At 39.0% G+C, this 22,082-nt stretch overlaps 1 protein-coding gene across 3 annotated transcripts in view; it reads left to right on the top strand.

Annotated features, from left to right (window-relative positions):
* The window catches only part of B4GALT5 (beta-1,4-galactosyltransferase 5), a 58,241-nt gene extending 38,661 nt beyond the window's left edge, over positions 1-19,580 (top strand). For 2 of the 3 annotated variants that reach the window (XM_083744599.1, XM_083744598.1), the window contains exons 2-9: positions 3,741-3,875; positions 7,575-7,688; positions 8,903-9,027; positions 10,163-10,279; positions 12,055-12,242; positions 12,436-12,558; positions 13,237-13,338; positions 16,539-19,580. In XM_083744599.1, the coding sequence (XP_083600725.1) occupies positions 3,741-3,875; positions 7,575-7,688; positions 8,903-9,027; positions 10,163-10,279; positions 12,055-12,242; positions 12,436-12,558; positions 13,237-13,338; positions 16,539-16,686 (1,052 nt within the window). In that variant the 3' untranslated portion in view covers positions 16,687-19,580. Of the gene's footprint in view, positions 1-3,740; positions 4,826-4,882; positions 7,689-8,902; positions 9,028-10,162; positions 10,280-12,054; positions 12,243-12,435; positions 12,559-13,236; positions 13,339-16,538 lie in introns of all 3 variants that reach the window. The other variant, XM_083744600.1, reaches the window with a different exon arrangement.
* Positions 19,581-22,082: the final 2,502 nt, after the last annotated feature.

Here is a 22,082-nt window from a genome sequence, read left to right on the forward strand (position 1 = left end):
TCTTTGTGTACTTTATACCATAATGCTAATTGTTGATTCAATTTATTTATAGTTGCCATATTCATGTGTTAGAGGAGTCCTTTTTTAAAAAAATAATAATTTTTTATTGATTTTCCAATTTTATCGACACAACAACACTAAATAATACATACAACAACATACACACACAAAAAAACATAAATCCTACTTTCTTAACCTCCTTTTCGTAAGCCTCTTTTCTCGGACTTCCCCATACCTTCCCCTTTTTGCATCCTAGTTTCACAATTTTTCAGCAACTCTTTTAGCCAATTAAAATTTAAACTTATTCTCCTTTTCAATATCACATTAAATGAAAAAGAATAAATATAGCTGTAATTATACATCTTCCTTTCCCTTCACACTTTAACACTCCTCAATTTTATAGCGATTTTTAAGATATACTTTAAACTTCTTCCAATCTTCCTCCACAGTTTCTTTCTCCTGGTCGCGGATTTTGCCGGTCATTTCTGCCAATCCCATAAAGTCGATCACTTTCGCCTGCCATTCTTCCAGCGTGGGTAGCTCTTGTGTCTTCCAATACTTTGCTAGTAGAATCCTTGCTGCCGTTGTGGCATACATAAAAAAGATCTTGTCCCTCCTTGGCACCAGTTGGCCCACCATACCCAAAAGAAATGCCTCTGGTTTCTTATGAAAAGTACATTTAAGTACTTTCTTAATTTCATTATAAATCATTTCCCAGAAAGCTTTAATCTTCGGGCAGGTCCACCAAAGGTGAAAGAAGGTACCTTCAGTCTCATTACATTTCCAGCATTTATTATTGGGCAAATGATAAATCTTAGCAAGCTTGACTAGGGTCATGTACCACCTATAAATCATTTTCATAATGTTTTCTCTTAAGGCATTACAAGCCGTAAATTTTATACCTGTGGTCCACAACTGTTCCCAGTCAGCAAACATAATGTCATGTCCTAGGTCCTGTGCCCATCTAACCATTGCTGATTTAACAGTTTCATCAATTGTATTCCACTTCAACAGCAAGTTATACATCTTTGATAGGTTCTTAGTATTGGATTCTAACAATTCAGTTTCTAATTTCGATTTTTCCACCTGGAACCCAATTTTCCTGTCTTGTTTAAAGGCCTCCATTATTTGGTAATAATGGAGCCAATCTCGTACCTTGGACTTTATCTTCTCAAAGCTCTGTAATTTAAATTCGCCACTTTCTATTTCTAAAATCTCAGAATATTTTGGCCAATTGATTCTCATGTTTAGCTTCTTCACCTCTTTAGCCTCCATTGGTGATAACCACCTGGGGGTTTTATTTTCCAACAAATCCTTATACCGAGTCCAAACATTATATAATGCTTTCCTGACAATATGGTTTTTGAAACCCTTGTGCACTTTAACCTTGCCATACCAGATATATGCATGCCAACCAAACATGTTATTAAAACCTTCCAAATCCAGAATGTCTGCGTTTTCAAGTAGTAGCCAATCTTACAACCAGCAGAAAGCTGCCGATTCATAGTACAGTCTTAAGTCTGGCAGGGCAAATCCCCCTCTTTCTTTTGATAGAGGAGTCCTTCTTCCCCCTTGGTTTACATGACTATAAAAACTACCCTGCAAGGTCTAAAAGATTTTAATAAGAAATGCAATTTTACTAAATTTCCACCATGGCTACCAGTGGCATTGTAAAAATGCATTAAAAGCAAGACAGATATCTGTGAGTTGGCCATTAAAAGCAAACTCAAATATTCTTTCAAAACGTCTGATGAAGGATAATGTCTGATTAAACAGAATATTCAAATATAGTTATTAAGAATATTTTGTGAACAAGCCCTGAATGCCTCCAAGAGCCCACCCAGTAATTTAGATTCATTATCTTCAACTTAAAGGAAGTTTTCAGGCAACACTGTTTGGATAATAGCTTGGCATTACTACTGGTTGAAATTTCTAGTAATTTGTTAGGTGTTTTTGTATGACAGCTGTTTTGGTGTATTTATCTGTACATCATCCACTGCCTAGCACAATTATATGTAGATTAGATGCCCTCCCTCCCTGCTGCTGATGAGATACTGGAGTAGAGGGTGCATGAGGAATGTTTTGGATCTGCCTTCTCAAAAAAGCATGTTGCAGAAGATTGTATCAGAATATTTTATCTGGGCTGTACCATGTCAGACTGCTCTCACATTATTGAATCTTCCTCCAAAGCCCACCCCCACTCTGTCCATATATAATTAACTTGTCTGGGAGAAGGCTATGTTAGAACCCTTTCCTTTAACATCTAGTTTTTTTGAACATATGGATATATTTATTTTTTTCCATGGAAGAGCATTTATGTGAGTACCACTCCTTTCCCATATGACCTAGTATGAAAGCTCAGCATAGAAATTTTTTTTACCAACCACAAGCCTGCAACCTATGTGGGTGTTATGTGGGGATTGCATCTAAAGCCAAAAGTGTGTATAGTCAAAACACATTGGGTTCAAATGGCAGGTGAGATTGCCAAAGTATTTTTTTCCTGGATGGCCCCCTTTTAATTTTTTTGCCACGTATGTAAAGCTGAACGAGCACAAATTAAATGTGTGTAAGTTGTGGGCTTACTGTAGTTTGGAAAACTGTAGGCCTCTTGCACAGGATGGTTGACAAGAATCTTCCTGAGAAAGTGACTCCCTGCTTTCCTCTTATGAGCCGTGGCACAATCAAATGAATTTATTATCTATGAGCTTCCTCAGATCTGACTAACGATCTAGAGTCTAGCCCTTTGTGTGGTACTCTCTGATGTATGTGTTTAAGGCCAACATTGTGTTTCTTTTTATTTGCAGGCCAACTTTTTAGTACTGCATCAAGTAAAAATCAAGGGCATTTTCATACATTAGTATCTGAAATACATGGTTCACTTTGTGTGTGTTGCATTAAAAAACCTCAGTGTGAAAATAAGTATTGATCAGGGCTTTCACCCCACTGGACTTTTCCAATATGCAATAATTAGAACAATTTCTTCATACATTCTCTTTTGTAGTGTAAACTTGCAAGGGGCCTTTGTTTCCAAATAGGAGAGCCCTTCACTGAATAAAAACTTGGTGTTTTTTGTCAACTTGCATTGACATTGCACATTCTGCCTGGATGGAATTTATTTTCCACTTCTGTCAAAATAAAAGCAATGGCCTAGAGTTAACAAACTCTGTGCTTGAACACATCTGAAAAAAATCCTGTACTACTTATCTCCCTGCCTGCATAGCCTGTGGCAAAATGCGCATCTAGTCTTCACAGTTCACTACATAGCATGATTGTAAAACATACCTAATTGATGTCTTTGGTGCCCTGTGTAGCATATGTGTGCTACCTTATTTCTCACTTCATGGTCCTTCTTGGTAGTGGCACCCCCACCCTAAAAAACTTCCTGCCCAGGGAGGCATGTCTAGCTAGTTTTGCCCATTTTCTAAAGGGTGAGAAGAGATGGACCTTTCTGCAGAGTATTGGCATTGCAGGTTGGCCCTTGTGGTCTCTTCCTGCTTTCACTAATTTTATTAAATTTCTTCACCTCAAAGCACACAAACCTGTTCCAGTGCATGTGAGTTTAAGCAAAAACAAAAACCTCTATATATCACAAATCTAAAATACACAGCAATTGAGAAGCAATATACATAAGACACATTCTGTAGTGACCAGTGGCAAAGAAATAATTTTTAAAAGATTTTAGAACTTGTTTTCTTTCTGTAAAAGGGCTGTGACTAATTTAACCTTCGTTTTTCTTGCAGTGAACACCTACCTCTTCATGATGCAAGCCCAAGGCATCATGATTCGTGAAAACATGAGAACAATAGGAGCTCAGGTTTATGAACAGGTGGTCCGCAGTGCCTATGCCAAGAGGAACAGCAGTGGGAATGACTCAGGTATGTTTACTAAACCTTTCTCCTTAGGTAAAAAAGACCATCTCAGGTAGGAGTGGGGAACTTTCCTTTGTCTGACCTTATCCCAAGAAGCATTGAACAGCTTGTAGACACCGTAGACTGAAAACTGTCTCATTGAGATTTCCAGTGGAACCAGTGTATGATAGTGGCATTTGTAAGGATACTGAAGTATCTTGTTTTCTATTTGAATATCTTGGATAGTAATCATCTGTGTTCCTGACTTGAATTTTAACCTTACAAGCTTTACTCTGATTCGATCACAGGGCTGTTACTAATATATAACACACTTCACTTAACTAACACCGTTTCTACTATGACCTGAATAAAATGCCTATACCCTAGTTTAATGAACTCACATATGGTGCCAGGAGTTCAGCTGCGCATTATAGCTCTCTTCTCAGCTGGGCATCTATTTAATACATTAGATCTGTCAGAGGGTTTTTTTTTCAAATGTTTCACCTAGGGTACACAGAATGTCCCAGGTTCAATCCCCGGCATCACCAGGCAGGGCTGGCAAAGATTACCTACCTGAAACCCTGGAGAGCTGCTGCCAGTCAATGTAGACAATACTGAGCAAGATGGACCAATAGTCTGGCCTAGTATAAGGCAGCTTCCTGTGTTTCTATGAAAAAACCCCAGAAGTGATTCTGCAGTTTATGCCATCTTCTGGATGGTTACCCAAGTCACTTAGTAGTCTTACCAGTAGCCCACTGCACAGTGTTTTTGCCTGCTGATGACACAGTTGACACTCTTCTGTCTCAAATACATATCCAAATAACATTTTTTATCACTGCTCATTGCTATATGAACAGTTCACACTGAATGAGCTAAAGTGGACAACACATTAGCCTTGCTTGCACATCATATTAAGTTATAGTACAGAACAAACATGGTTTTATATGAACCAGCCTCATGCTTGTGTATGCTTCTCAGTACTTCCCATGGTGCGCTTCCCTTTCTCCTGAAGTACCGCAGACAAAACAAGCCAGTCTGGCTGTGGGAACAAACTCAATAGTTTCTTTTCTGGACCTGGGTTCCATTTGTGGACCCTTAGAAGGATGCCTGTAGTCAGTTAAATAACAGTATCTCAACTTGAGTGCTCATTATCTACAAGAAGGTATAGCCTACCTTACCTTTAGGCCAAAAGCTCATTGGAGACCTGTTAGTTTGACTCATTCTGAAACCTAGGAAAAGCCATCTAGTTTCACTACATTCCCAGAACATTGAGCAAGTATGGGGAGAAGTAGGCTCATTGTTTCTGCACTAAATGATGATGATGCAAAAAGCAAAGCAGATATACAAACAGAAAATTCTGTTTACCTTACATGTCTATTTGTTCAAAGTCCTAGGCTGTTCAAATACTCTGAGCTGGAATTAGGTACTGCACTGGTCTTCTCATTGCTGTTAGTGTTATATTGAACCCCAAACCACCAAGCATACATTCATAGAAATTGTCATCATTTTGGGCTGACACACAACCCTTGAATCACAGTTGGTTGCAAAATCAACTTGGTCTCATTTGTTCGGTATTGTTTGGCAATAATAATGTCATTTTAATTTCCATTTAACTACCACACCCAAGAGGTGGAAACTACTGCAGATTTTCTCTTTCTGGGAGGATAAATGAAGGAGGAGCTCTAAGATATGGATTTCCCTATGCATATGGGAAGAAGGAACCTTTAATAACCTTATACATCTGTCACAGTTTTTTAGATTACACAACTAAGCCAGTCATCTTTGTAAATGCCAGTTGTCTCATTTTCCTAATGCTATTTTTAGATGGCTTGAGGAAGTTATGAAACCTGGCATGCAATCCAGGCAGTTGGTCCAAGGGTTCTTTGGTCCTAGGATGCACTATTGATGTTGTATTTTGGGAAGGACTGTCATCCAGCTACATTTGAACAATCCACATAAAAGACAAACAAGCTAAAATTTAGGAGAATGGTAGAATTGTGGTGAATATGAGTGGAGTGAAGGTTTATCTTATTTATGGAAAGAGCATAAGAACGCTGCCAGATCAGGCCAAAGACCCTGTCTAGTCTAGTATCATGTTCTCACAATGGCCAGTCAGATGTCAATGGGAAACCTGGAGGCAGAACCTGAATGCAACAGCTCCGTGCAAGATCCCAGTAATTAAATGAAGCTTCTGCTAGTAGTAGTATATTGAACTCTCTAGCATTTTTCAGTATGTTAGCAGGGAACCCTGTGCTATACTAAAATAGTAACATTCATGAAAAGCATGATGAGTAGAACAAAGCAAGCAGAAATACAACATGTACTTGCCTGATTTTAATAGAAATTTGTTTATTTAAATATAGCAATGGCCATAACAAATAGGCATGATAAGCTGGCTCATCCAGATGCTAATGGTGTCCTCTGGATTGTCATTGCTGATTTGCATGTCAGCTTCTGTTGTATTATGTTCCAATACAATAAGCTTTATATCTGCTGATCTTTATGGCATGAGTTGAAATGATGGAGGGGTAATTTTTAATGTTAGACTATAATTGCAATACCTTTTCTGTCTTAACTTTGCAGGCCCTACTGACTCACTTGATAGCTTGGGGCTAGTGAATTATTCCCTGAAAATGCAAATAAGCACTTGTGACTTGACATTTCATTTTTTTTTAAAAAAATGCTCTGTGAATTGTTCAACTGACTGGGGGGGGGGAGGCATAACTTACAGCCCTTGGATAGAGATGGAGTTGGGGGGGGGAACCAAATAGATGGAGAAGATTAGGCAGAGAGGCACAAGGCTGTACCTGTGCTATTGTCCCCAGAAGAACCTTGGGACATATTCCTGTTAAACCAAGAATAGCATAACTGTGCATAGAATTTGCACAGCTTAAGATTCAGCTGCAGCATCCTGTAAAGCAAAATTTTTGTTTGAGCTAGGTGTCCGTAAGTGTCTTAGTAGGTTCTTGTGGTTGAAGGGAACAAGGCAGTTGTAGGAGTCTGGTTTAGGGGAGCAAAGCCTACCTGACTAGATTAGATTTGGGCAAAGGATAACAGCCAGAACAGTTATTACATAGTTGAATTAATTAACTCTGTGCATCACATTTTTTCAAACTAATAATGAAAACTTATTTTTCAAGGCACTGAGGTTGTACAAAATGAGAGTTGCAGCATGACAAACCTTAGAATGAGTGGCTGGAATTTTTCAAATGTATGAGAGAACTGTATGGCTTCTCTGGGAAAACACTGTCAGCAGTGCCTTAGTTGCTTTATAGATTTGTAACCCATTAATAATTCCATAGTTTTATTGCTTAATGTAGAATTAAATGCTAGGAACGTGCTTATTTGTGTTGGATAGCACTTGATGGTGAAGAAGCGAAGTACTCTAAATCATGGGTAGGCAAACTAAGACCCGGGGGTCGGATGTGGCCCAATCGCCTTCTCAATCCAGCCTGCAGATGGTCCGGGAATCAGCATGTTTTTACATGAGTAGAATGTGTCCTTTTATTTAAAATGCATCTCTTGAGTTATTTGTGGGGCATAGGAATATGTTCATTCCCCCCCCCCAAAAAAAATATAGTCCAGCCTCCTACAAGGTCTGAGGGACAGTGGACCGGCCCCTGCTCTAAATGTTGTGGTTAGCGACAGATATTGTTGATGAATAAAAGAGACTGCAAAGTTAATAGCCTAAATAGCACTCTTCTTTTCTCTCCTCCCACCTCCCAGATTATCCTCTTGATTTGAACCACAGTGAAACATTTCTGCAAACAACAACTTTTCTTCCTGAAGACTTTACATACTTTCCAAACCATACCTGCCCTGAAAGACTCCCTTCTATGAGTAAGTACCGAAGGACTTGCAGAACAATTTGCCTTACTTTCTCATCACTCCTTTCATTTCGTAGCCCCTCATCATCCTTATGGGCTTCAGAGCCCATTGGATGAGTAAGTAGGAGGTACTCTTTATTTTCCTGGTGTATTTGAAGTCTTCATTGTTCTTCAAGAATTCTCAATTTTCTAGTAGTAATGAGTGCTTCACTGGTTGAGCGATTGAGAAGATTGTAACACTAATTCAGTCCAAAGATGAGATAGCATGTTCCATGTATTCCTGGTCTTAAAATACTCAGATTCAAACATGAACTCAGATAATTATGTTGAAGGACAGGCTAGATACCACATTGAACATTTGCTGTGTGAGTCTCTTAAAAACTTTAAATGCAAGCTGCTATTATTATTACTGTTGTTGTTGTTGTTGTTGTTATTACCCCACCTTTTTCCCTAATGAGATTCAAGATGGCTTACAGATAAAAACAAGTACAGCTAAAAACACACAAAAAATATATCATTAAAATACAATTAAACAGGGATAGAATTTAAACTATATATATATACATATATATATAAAATCTGTTTAAAACATACCAACAAGCCATGAGAGGGATAAGGATTGTAACCATGATAAGTGCCTCCCATGTTGTTACCCTAAACCTGATGAGACAGTCTATCTGCTTAACGCTTTACAGTTGAATTCAATGAAGATCAAATTCAAAGCATGGGTAGGCAAACTAAGGCCCGGGGGGGGGGCGGATCCGGCCCAATCGCCTTCTAAATCTGGCCCGCAGACGGTCCGGGAATCAGCATGTTTTATTTAAAATGCTTCTCTGGGTTATTTGTGGGGCATAGGAATTCGTTCATTCCTCCCCCCCACAAAAAAATTAGTCCGGCCCTCCACAAGGTCTGAGGGACAGTGGACCGGACCCTTGCTGAAAAGGTTTGCTGACCCCTGATTCAAAGTGTTGAACTTCAGCTGCATCATTCCTTTACTATGAGAAGTCAACGTTCTACAAAACATATTAAGCACACCTCAAAATCAATTATAACCCCATATATATATAGAAATCAATTGCTTTTGACATACTGGGAGTTATGAAAATGTAAGAATTGAATTGTGCAGCAATATAATGGGGTAAAGAAATTCAAGAATTGTAAATGCACTTTCTCAATCGGAGCTGTACTTGTTTTTTCTCATAACCTGCTTTTTAACTATGTACGCAGAGGGCCCTATTGATGTAAATATGAGTGAAATCAGTATGGAAGAGATCCACCAATTCTTCTCTCAAGACCCTGCTATCAAACTAGGAGGCCACTGGAAGCCTAAAGACTGTTTGCCTCGTTGGAAGGTAATCTAAAGACAGGGAAAGCTGAAGCTTATCTTTCCCAAACAATAGTATTATCATACCATAAGGAAAATAATAGGCTTGCATAGCTAACTTACATCCAATTTCTGCAGAAAATGAAAAATACTTTTCCCTTTGTTTTTTAAAGAAACAGACTTCCAAAGTGCCTGCACAAAATCCCTCAGGTGTATCTGCCCCCAGTTTTGGGAGGCTTAATACACTCTGGAGGGACTGTTGAGCTTGCACATTTAATCTACTTCTGTGAAAAGAAAACAAGCTCTAGCCATTTTACATTCCCCATTATAGTAACTGGGGATGGGGAAAAGAGCCTCCTTTTTAACACATCTAATTTAGTCCTGAAGAAGAAATCAGTTTAGAAAGGACTGCTTTCCACAGCTATAGATATTCTGGTGGGTGCACACCCATACAAACTTTCTCTTCCTCAGGCTGTATGAATACAAACTTTCTCTTCCTCAGGCTGTATGAATTGCACAGTCTAGCCTGGTCTATTTTGTTAAGTGTGTACCTGTGACAGCTGAAGCTTTCTGTTGTTGTGTAAAAGAATTAAATAGGTTCAGACCATCCTGCTCCCTAACATGGAGCTGTCTGGTCGTGTCTTTAATATTCTGAAATCCCTGTTTGTAACTCTTGAGTACAGTCATACCTCGGGTTGAGCGCGTTCAAGTTGCACTCCGCAGCAACCCGGAAGTAATGGATCTGGGTTTCGTCACTTGCACATGCGCAGACGCTCAAAATTACGTCACGTGCATGCGCAGAAGCACCAAAAAGTGACGTGTGCGCATGCAGACGTGCCATCGCTAGTTCCATTTGCTTCTGAATGCAAACGGGGCTCCGGAACGGATCCTGTTCGTATCCAGAGGTAGCACTGTACACAACAAAAGTTTGAATTACAGCAGGCTTTAAAATGCTAGAAGGATTATGAAATCCTGGTTCAAATTCTCAAGGGATGAGGATAGTTTAGCCAGTTGCCCATTCTTGCAGATTTTATTATTGAAGATTGTATCCATTTGATTTACATGTCCTTGGTGTTTTGTGCTGGTAGCCTGTGAACTGATAAAGTTTAGGTTGCTTCCAAGATCTAGAAAGAACTAATGGTCATTTTTTTTTTTGTCTCTAGGTGGCAATCCTTATCCCATTCCGCAACCGTTATGAGCATCTGCCAGTCCTCTTTAGACACCTTATTCCAATGCTGCAACACCAACGTTTACAGTTTGCATTTTATGTTATTGAGCAAGTAAGTTAGTTTGTGTGTGTGTATTGTTGCCCCCCAATCTAATTTCTCTTCAGAAGAACATACATTGAAATAAGATGACCTAGTAATGGTTTTATTTCCGAAATACGCGTTGAGAGAAAGACAGTAAACTGTGCTTTCCATAGGGCTCTTGCATACTGTATTAAATCCCTAAAATGTGCCCAGAATATGCCTGCAGTTAGTGATGCCAAAATGCATGCCATGTTAGCTTTCCCTGTGTGGTAGTGAATGTCCTCTTTCTGTGATCAGCAGTTGGGACCCAAATATTACTTCACTTTACCCTGTAATCAGTCCAGCAGGTTTTTATGAAACCTCTCCAAACATGTACCAGTAAACTTAAATTATTTTCTGGTATCACACTTTTCTCTGAAAGCTGATATAATCATCCCATAAGTTCTTTTTAGCTGATATTGCTGATTTTGGCCTTGGTTTTGAAATGAACTTTTCATATTAAATTGCTGTGCAGCAGTGAAATGCTCCTATAACTAAACTCTCTGCAAGTACCTGAGATACCATATTGTAACTATTTTTTATTTGCCATGCTGCCCTTAAAGGTGCATGTGAACTCCTCAGGGCTTGGCACTAGTAGTTCTTAGCCTATGCGACTGAAAAAGACAAGTGTGATAAATTGCCCTATGTTTATTTAGCAAGCAGAATTTATTGGGGAGGCAAGAAAAGGGAAAAAATTGTTGAAGTAATTGTCAAGCTGAAGTAAATTGCCGTTACTCTAGTTGTTCATCCAATCTGGGAGGTAATTAACTGTTAGAAAGTCAGTATATATATCTGTAGTGTATTTATGCTTACCTGTAGAGCTTCTAGCCCTCAGGCTGCGGAAAATGACCAGGCCACAAATCCAAACTGGCCAGTCTGTGTAGTATTGGGCAAATGGGATCTAGAAGAAACCTAACCTGTTCAAGCAGTGTTGCAAGTTAATTCCAAAAGCCCTTACATCTTTTGTATACCTTCTAAATATGTTTCTGCCTTGATTTAGATTGTATTTTTCTTCAGGTCTTTCCTGAAATTAGTTCGAAGCAGTTATTCTATGAAAAAGAGAGACAGTTACATATCCCTAGCTACTCAGTGACTTTTTCTAACAAAATTTTCTGTCAGCCTGAGCCACATGTTTAGCTCAACGTTGTCCTAGTGTGCAGCAGATTTCCAGGATCTCAGTCAGAAGTATTTACCAACACCTAGTCCCTGAATTTCTATTGACTGGAGATGATTGGGATTGAACCTGAAACCTTGTAAAGCATGAACTCTGCCAATTAGCTGTAGTCCTCACATTGGCAATTGATGAGATATAGCTGAGTGGTACAACATAGGATTTGCATCCCTAAAGTTCCTGGTAGGGATGGACACATCAGGTTTTTTTCCAGTCAATGTCGATTTCACACATGTACATGTGGAAGTCTGTTCAGTTTTTGCATTATCTGTGATTTAAAAAAGAAAAGAAAAATATGTATTTAAAATTGTATTAAATACATAAATATGTATTCTTTTGCAATATATTTAAATATATTTATCTCAATATACACATTTCTAATTTTATCCCAAAACACCCACCTTTTTTTTACATGTTTCAATTTTTTTGAGCTGAAAACTGTTGCAAAATTTTGAGAATCTGCATTCTGATCCATGCATTATACTAAGTGATATGAATTAGGTCAGCACTTAAATGTGAACCAGAATTCTCCATCTCTAGTGTTGTAAACAAATGAATGAACACATGTAATTAATTTGTTGGGATTCTCTCTCAGGCTGGTAACCAACCCTTTAACCGCGCCATGCTCTTCAATGTTGGCTTTCGGGAAGCAATGAAGGACTTGGACTGGGATTGTTTAATTTTTCATGATGTGGACCATATACCTGAAAATGACCGTAACTATTATGGATGTGGGCAGATGCCAAGACACTTTGCAGCAAAGCTGGATAAATATATGTATCTGTAAGTAACTACAATCATGTGCTTTACTTTTCAAGTTAAAATGGTTAAAGTAAGCAGAGGCAGACATTTCTGTGTCAGTTTGCATCCCAGAAAAGTGCTATTTATGACAGGCAAAGAAAAGGAAGCCAAATTTGTTCTTACCTGTATTAAGTTCTGTTCATAGTAACTTTGACTGAAACTTCTTTTTATACAGCCTCCCTTACAATGAGTTCTTTGGAGGAGTGAGTGGATTAACAGTGGAACAGTTTAAAAAAATCAATGGCTTTCCAAATGCCTTCTGGGGCTGGGGCGGAGAAGATGATGACCTTTGGAACAGGTAAATTGCATGCAAAATAGGTGGGAGGGGGTGCATTACATGCAAGTTCTAATTGTGTTATGACTCCCCCATAGGCTATCCAATACCCAGTGTGCCAGATAAATAACGAGAATTATGATATAAAATATTGTGGCATGGGGGTTAGGGCTGGCTTAGCTTTGGAATGTTGAGGATTGGTGACACTTCTTCTGGGACACACACCTATCTTGGCAGTATAAGCTGCCCATAGGCATTGCCCATTTCCCTTCTGTGTAATTTGGCCATGTGCCTGTGACTTCCAGCCTTTCAGAGTAACATTTAGACAACTCCCACCCACCCCCTCTGCATGACTTTTAAGGAAGATCTTCCAGGATCTGTAACATTTTTATGTCCTGTGGGATGGGTTTTCTTTACTTAGCAGTTCTGGATGGGGTGGTGGATTGCTCTGTCTCGCAGTCAAATGCTTGCTTCTCTCCCCCGCCCCCCAATTGCCCATTGTATTTCCTAACTAAAGTATGATGTTCAGTTAAGCGTTTGACCTACACATGGTTAAAATATGATCATTTTGGTTACATAAGATTGTCAGGAGCACTAGCTTACAAACCATATTTTGGGGGTTATTGCTCAGATTGTGCAGTCCTGGCAAATGTTGAAGTCAAAAATGCTAAAAAGTTTTTCTCTTTCCTCTTTCCCCTCTAGAGTGCACTATGCAGGCTACTTGGTGACTCGGCCAGAAGGAGATACAGGGAAATACAAGTCTATTCCTCATCATCACAGAGGAGAAGTGCAGTTCTTAGGAAGGCAAGTCAAATTTTATCAGAGAAACACTCATGAGAGTACAGATTTTCTAGCACTTCAGGCATGTGTCTGTTGCTAACCTGTCTGATCTCAAACACTAAAACTCTGCCACCTTAAAAACTAAGGGTGGAGTCAAGTGACTTAAAAGCTTCTAGTGTGATACTTTAAACCATATATGGGGTGTTGTTGCTTACATTCTTCAACATCATTCTCCAGCATCATAGTTAAGCTTGGTATAATCACACTTCTTCAGAAATGTATGTGGATCTGAAGCTTCGTTGTCTGGTGTTACAGATTATATTGGCTTGCACCTCTGTGATTCCTTAGCATTTGAATCCATGCTTAGCCATCCTGAGAGATGCAGATGATTTTAGCATATAGCTGACGTGTTATGTCTATCACAGAAATATATGTAGTGGCACTAGGAACTTCCATTGTGCTGGATCAAACCTACCAACCCAGACATTCATATCCAATCACCTTGTGTCTCAATTCCAGAAATCACATTGGTTGCCCAGTTAATGTAAATAGAATAAAAATACCTTGCTCAGCCCTTGCCCAAACCTGCCCAATATTTCAATTGGATTACCAAGAGTGAAGATTCTGGATTCTTGTGCAGAGCTCAACCAGCCCTGTAACAACACCAGAGACGTCAGTATGCCAGCTACGATAAAATAAATTTCAGCTGTGCATGTATAAAATGCAACTTCTGATCATGGACAATCCACGTGATTTTTTCCCCACGCCTCACTGAAATATAGCTATGCCATTATTTTGCTATACATATTCATTGCATGGGACTTGGGCAGAAGAAGCTGACACACTAATTTATATTGACTAATTTATATTGAAGGCTAATAGCTCAATGGAGCATCTGATTTGCATGTAGACGTATAATTTTCAATCCCCAGCATCTCCATGTAAGTCTGGGAGACACCCATTGTCTGAAACCCTGGAGAGCTGCCGCCAGTTGGTATAGACAGTATTAAGCTAGATGGACCAATGGTCTGATTCTGTACAAGGCAGCTTCATGGGTACAAACCCAGCAGCCATTGCAATACTTGACAGAGGCTCATATGGTTTTCTCTGCCTTAGCAAGGCTTGCCACAAATGAGGATTTACTAATGCTTTCACTTGGGAAATATGTTTCTCCTATTTTATTCTAAAACATGCTTCTGCTACTTTATTCTGAACCATGACATTCAGAAATCTAAAAGCGATCCAAGCACTTAAATGTAAATAACTTGATGAATTCAGTATTCTCCACTTGAATGAGGCTTTCCCCACCCCTTTCCACAAACAGGCAGCTAGATACTTTGTACATTTGCTTTAAGAAAAAGTTGTTGAGGATGACTTGGCAACTTTGTCGGTAGTGGCTATTCTTGCAGGATAATGCCAATTGCTATTAAATAACAGAAATTGCGATAAAGAAGTAAACAGGAAATTTTTAAGTGTTATACAGTTTGTGTGTGTATAATTTATTTATTTGAATAATAATTGCCAGTTTCCTCACAAAAATTACAATAAAAACACAAATAGCATGTCAATTCAAGGTAAAAACTTCAAGTTCCAAAATAGGAATGACATCTGCCAGACCGTTGGCAAGGAGTTCCAAAGGGCAGAGCCTGCCACACTAAAGGCTCAGTCCCTGGTGATGACTGGCTGAACATAAAGATGATGGGGGGAAAACCAAATGTGTCCTAACAGAAGATCTCTGTGATAGATATGGAGTGTAAGGGATCGGGAAGTCCTTAAGGTACAGGCAATTCCCCATTGGTGTGCAATTGACACATGTACGACCACTGACACACCCAACATTTTTGGCAGGGCAGGGGGGCTTACATCCTGCAGAAACGTGTGGTTCCTCGGAATGCAACTCCTGAGTAAATGGGCAGTTGTCTGTACTTGGGGCCTAACGTTTTTTTGTTTTTGTTTTTTTAATAGCTATGTGAATTAACACAAGAATCTTGGCCTGGTAGCAAATAGGCAACTAGTACAGTTCTTTCAGCAAATGAGTGGCATGTTGTTGGTAACCTGCTCCTGTGTGTAGGCGTGTCCATTGCATTCTGCACTTCTTGCAGGTTCCAGACCAGATAAAAGGGCAGCCCTTCATAAAGCACACACACATATTGTATGTGTATTGCAGCATGCTCTCTAAATTAACTGCACACTCAAGCATAGAATGAGTCTGCAGTGCATGTTCTGGGCTGTTTTCCAATCTCTCCTTTGCCTTGATGAGCCATTTGATGCATTATTTCACTTAACTTCCCAGATTTCATTCTGCTGCTGCAGTTGGCAGGCAGAGTTTGTGTGTCACATTTAAAAACAGAGTAGCCATGAATTAAACCTGCCTGCAGGTAATGTCCCTCAACTTAGGAGCCTTTCCTCTCTAACTCCAAATATGTGGGACAGAGCGTCACTGAAGTCCAGCTCGATCAGTCCAGAAGCCCATCTAGTTCAAGTTCCTGTTTCTCACCATGATGCCTATGGGAAGCCCATTGGAGAGTGGCCGCTCTGCACATGACTTCAGAGCTAAGCCCTGGCCTTGATAATAGTCCCAGGCTATATTAAGCTCTCATGAGGATTTGCCCCAATTAACAAATCTGCAACGTGGTTCAAAAAGGTGTTTGGAGGAGCACAGCCAAATCGTTCAGTCACAAGTCCTAGGTGGGGGTGGTCAACATTCTTTCATCTGATTGCTTAACAACAGCGATGAAGTATTTTTACTGTCTTTAGCAATAGTGCTGCCTGCTGAGGTCAAAGCCTTAGAGATGTATCTCTGCACTGTTTTATAACTTTCTTTAGGTATGTCAGATTGACTTACTTTTTCTAAATGAAAGCTAAGAACATAGGGCTCTGGGCCTGATATTTGTGGCAGCCCTGTACACAATATAGAAAATTGGAAAGGAGTCTTGCAGTTGTGCATAATAATTTTTTTTAGGAGGTGGGGCTTGAAAATAAATTATGTTGTATTTCCTGCCACAGTATGTCTGATGCAAATCTAATTGCAAATTAAAAATATTTCTCAGTGTGCTTTTTGAAATTCCAGTCTCCTACTTATGATCATTACTTTCTGAATGGTTGTAATATGTTTAGGGACAGAAGTCTATCGTACTAAGCATCCTGTTAGTAGAAATACACTAATTTCTCATCTTCAATTTTGAACATTTACCTTAATGTCTCCCAACTTTTTATTCCAATAGGTATGCACTGCTGAGGAAGTCCAAAGAGAGGCAAGAATTAGATGGCCTCAATAACTTGAACTACTTTCCAAATGTTACATATGACGCCTTGTATAAAAACATAACTGTCAACCTGACGCCAGAGCTGGCTCTGGTGAATGAATACTGAGAAGATGAAAAGAAGAAAACATATTATTTTGTAGGTATCTCTTGGACAAGAAAAATATTGTGTCTAATGAAGGATCACAGTAATTTTGAAGAATAATACTCCACGCACACAGATCGTCAGATTATAAACTCACTCAAGACTGTGCAGCGAGCTTGGACTTCACTTGCTTTTTGATTTCCCTTATTAAAGAACAGTGATGTGACCTGCTGCTTTTGTTCCAGCATTCCATCTCCTTAATCTTCAATACCAAACTGTGACTGAATGTGCTTTCCTGTTCATCAAACCAGTTTGGCTAAAAAGGACACCATTGGCTTTTTGACTTTGGGTGCCAGAAGCTTATCTGGAGGCAATGACCCTAATGGGAGATGAACTGCTACTTAACAATGATATCATTCTTCTACATTTGTGTTTCTATTGGTTTTTTTTAACTGAACTGCTTGAAGACTATATACTGTATATAAATATATATACATACACACACAACAGAATCACTTCTTAAAGAAGTGCAGGTGTAAATAAGCTTGTAGAAATTGCGTTTTTTATAACTATTTTATGATCCTGAACTGAAGCTGAAGGTTTACAACATAAGATAATTTATGTAAGCCCCCACCTGTGCAAACACTTCAGAACATCAGATGACATTCATGTGAGTAATTTTCTTCAGAGCTCCTTACCTGTCTGTTTGCAGGTTTGGGACTCTGCTAGTAGGTTATGAAACTTAACAAATGGAAGCCATAGCAGTGCTTATTTGGGGGGTGGAATCTGACTTTGGAAATAGGGATTCCATTCATTAATGAACAAAGACCAGTCTCATGCATTTTGTGGTTGGATAGCCTTTCCAAATTTTATGCTGATTGATCACATTCTGCCATATATCTCATAGTGGAAGCTAAACACAGGAAGAAATGCTTCTAAATCAGCTTCGCCTTTGCAAGGGACAGGTTCTCCAAAAAGTTGTAGGTCGTCACTCACCCCTCATATCCACACATTTTTGGTTCAGACTAAGTTTGCAAAGTCTACAGTGATTCCTGTAATTGAACTTTGGGCGTGGGGAAGTTATAGTATTTTGATATATTTATTGTGTAAATGAAACTGTACACTGAACTAATCTAGGTTAAAATTGTAGGTTAGAACTCTTGGTTATTACAGTTAACTGAGAAGGTGTTGCACAAGTACAAATACTGGGATAAATATATCCAGACTCCAAATCATAATTAAAAGAATGAAGGGCATTGAGATTAGTTCAGGGGGGCAGATTGTGAGTCTCTGTGACACAGGTGCTTGGTCCATATCCTCCATTCAGTTTCACAGATCTGGTTTTTGTTTAAATGGGCATCTTAGATTTGTGCCTTTTTGTTTCATTTTTCAAAAACTAATCCACCTGTTCATACTGTATGTACAAACTTTTTTTTTTTTTTTTACTAGGGCTTATAACCCTGGTAAATGTCTTCTTGGATTGCTCTAATATATATTTATAGACGCAGATTGTGAGTACTTAACCTGAGAAGTACTTTAATTTCTTTTATTGCATTGTTGCCTTCAATTTGTTTAACTTGGATAGTTTACACTTAGTTTCTTTGGTTCGGTGGATGTATGATCCCCCATATACATTTGTTGTGGGTGTGACTGACCAAGCCTATTTTCGTACGTCTCAAAAGAGTTATGAAAGAGTGTGTGTGTGTGTGTGTGTGTGTGTGCGTGCTCGCACGTGTGTTTGTGTCTGTCTTATCAGCCCATATGAAAGGCAGCAAGTCTGCTCTTGAGAATGCTGGTAAGTGTGCTTTAAAATATTTCATAAGGGGAACCCTTCATGGCTGCTGCAGAGGTAAGGATTTGCGTGTCTTTTTATTTTTTTATGGCACATATAGCAATAAAGACTTCTAAATTTTGACTTTTTTCAGATGTGGATAAGACATAATACCCTTTTCTTGCTTGTCTTTTTTTTTTAATCTAGAAAACAACATCTTTATTTAATGGTGCTTCAGTTGTGGAATGTATTTTCAAATTGTCTGAATTCACCATCACATCTACATATACCCGAATAGATATTGGTCTGTGTGGCATTTCAAATCCTCAAGCTTTTGAGTAGATTGCCATCCCTCTAGAACCCCTATTCTTGAACAAGAAAAGGAATTACCTCTGCTCGGAAAGGCATTAAAGATTAGCATGAAAGGGTCAGTTTTACTCCTTAATCAATGGCTTTTGGTTTATTTTGTTCTTTCCAATCAAGTTGTTTTATTTTCCTCTTTTAAAATGTGGAATATCTTTGAAATGTGCACTGTTATTCTTATCAGCTAAGTCAAATACTATATAGTAAATGTAATTGTTGAAAACATAAATGTCAAGCGCATGTGATGTTATAGTGTAAAAGAAAATCATTTTAAAAACTGTACATACTTTGGCAGCTGAAATTTCAACAAGGCCAGTGCTCCCCATCTCCATCAGCACGGTTGGCTAACACTGCTGGGGGCAGAACACTATGATAAAAATGCGTGTTTTTTTGTTGTTTTGTTTTTTGTATGAGCCATGTGGGTCTTTATTTGCTAAAACATTTGTTTTAAAGCCACTACATTTTGTAAAAAACAAAAAAGCTCCTCTTCTTGAAAGAGTTTACCAGCTGAGCAACCACCATGCATTTCCAAACACCTGCTCGGAAAAGGTAGCATTGAACAACATGTAGCTTCCTTCCATCCTATTGTTTGAGCTTGCTCTTATGTTTTCTATGAGGTGCCAGGGGTACATTTTCGCACTGAAATCTATAGTGTTTTAAAACACACACAATTTTCAGCAAAGCAATCCTTTGTGTCATTACATTTATTTACCCATGTGTTTGTACATTTTTGTATGTTAATTTATGAATGATTTTTTCAGTAAAAAGAATACATATTCAAGAACCAAGAGACTATTGATGTCACATTATTTATAGAAACAATGTTTAACCTGCAGGTTCTACGTAGCACAAACCACAGACAAGCCTTAAATGTACAGTTTAGTTGAAACAACTTGCCAGATAGCTATTTTTTAAAAAGTCAGCTTTTTTCAATCTTCTCCACCCCCACCCCCGCATTCCATTCCATGAGATAGTATTTGAACTTTGAACATTATAATCACTGAAGACGGTCAACCTGTTTCTGTTAGAAGGAACATGTGCACACTCTCACTGCCCCTTATTGTTCAGAGAAGTGGCCTGGGTAATTTTCTCCAGGATTGCGAGTCAGGTATTCTTTGTTCTTATAATTCCAGAATCTCTTTTGGGAAATACATGATTCTTCTGTGGGTTATTTAACAAAGTGCTGCCTTAAATTCATGATACGGTGACCTTCAGACCATCAAAACTAACCTTAACATTTGCCCATGTCAAATACAGTAACATGAGCTACTATCTCCAAAGCTTTGTAAAATTGTTAGCAGTAAATCACAATGTTACAGAAACCTCCGATACAATAGTTTCATTAAACACGGACCAATCTCTTACAGAGGCTGAGCTGCTTTTCAGTCTTCATGGAATTAAGCTAATGCACATGCTACATTTTATTGTGACATCTCAGTGTTCAAGAGAGACTGCATTGCGATGCAGCTTTCATCTGTTCCAGGCCCCTTGAAAATGGATGTAGAGATAAACTAATGTTGAACCTGGAATGTAGCATTGTCCTGAAAACACACACCGGCATTTGTTCAGGAGGAGATTTTACCTATCAAAACTGCTAAAGCCTCCTTTGCTCAAGTCCTTTTGGCACACAGGAGAAATAAAGTACTGAACTATAACATGTTTTCACAAAACTATTTACCGCTTAATCATTGGTAGTAGAAGGGATATTTCCATCTCTAAACTAGCAATCTAAAATTGCTTCTATATTTGATATCTGTTGTGAAAATTATAGGGCACCTTGAAATTGGCCAAAGCCTGAGATACAAATCAGAACTGTGGTTATTGATGTAGAAGCTCTTGTTCAGTCCTCAGAAATGATAAAGGAGTCAAGGGAAGATGCTGTTTAATGCTCAGGAGTTACAGGCTGCAAGTTACCAGAGTTACAGGCTCTGGTAACTTGCGGAGGAAGTGCCTGTTTCTATCACATCCTTTTTCTTTAGCTGGTGATACTCAAATGTTTTGTAGGAATCATATTCCTTGAAAAGGAATAGCCTTTTAAGTCTGGCCAGTACTTAATCTTTAACAATGACTTTATTAGAGCAATATTAGCTCTATCCAATTATATAACTGCATCAGCAACAGGGAGGTCTCATAGCCTTCCCAATGTGATTAGCAACAAAAATCTGGGAGTTAGAATTTTTTTTTTTTTTTGTAAGCTAATGAATGAATGCCTTCTTAAACGCTTTGTGGTTTCTGCTTATCACTGGCAATGTGGCAACATTATGACAAAATAAGAGAGGCCTAGATAAATACTTGGCAGCTTCTCTTCTTCAAAGCATGGTGATCTGCTGCTTGTATTCTCTAGTTTCTTGAGTCTGATAAAGGTAAATGTTTTTGTTGCTGGATGGATTTTAGAGATGCTTAACAGTTGCCTGATCTCCCTGTAGAAGCGCCAGCCTAGCTGAATGGGACAGTTCAGTTTTTCCATAGGTGGAAGGTCTTCCACACCTTTCTCTTTCTGCACTGGGGTCCCTTGGGAATCTGCCCTTCACATTCTACACATGATCCCTGGGTGAGTTCACCATATCCCCTGGCTTTCAGTATTGCCTATGCACAGATGACACTTGGTACTCTTCATGCCCCACCCCCTGAATGAGAAGAATCCCATCCTCAGCCAGTCCTGCATCTTCAGATGCCCTCCCTGATGCCTCTGTTTGGCTGCTTTGCCATCATCTCAAACTTGGCATGCCCATAAGCAAGCTTCTCATTATTCCATCCATGCCTTTCCATTCTTCACACATTTTGAACAAGCACACAGACTTGGCTTTAATACTGGACTCTATACTTTTGTTCTTGATTTTCAGTAAGGTATTTTTCAAATATTCTGAAAGAAGAAACAACACTTTCTGTCCCTTTGGCAAAAACTCTGGTCCGTGACATAGACTGCTGCTGCGGCCTTGCTCTCTGTTTTTCCATTGTCTCACATTGGAACCCAGAACTTTATCCAGCATTCTGCCTGCAGCCCAACCAACCATCTACATTTCATCTCTGATAATATGGTGGATCTCTTAAATTCTGACATTGCTTTCCCATCACCTCCTGGTTCCAGGCACAAACTCCTTCTCATTATCTTCAAAGCTCCGTCCCTGGGACTTGCCCCCTTTTCTCTTTGCTTTTTCAATACATCCCTATCCATGAATTTCCTCCTCCAACTTATTGGAAGGTTTCCGCCTTGCTGGCCTTTGTTTCCAGGTATTTCCAGAACACCTTTGTGATGGCACCTCTCCTACTTTTGGTGCCCTCCAGA

The sequence above is a fragment of the Podarcis gaigeae genome (assembly GCF_964106915.1).
Source record: "Podarcis gaigeae genome assembly, chromosome: 6".
Taxonomy (NCBI): domain Eukaryota; kingdom Metazoa; phylum Chordata; class Lepidosauria; order Squamata; family Lacertidae; genus Podarcis; species Podarcis gaigeae.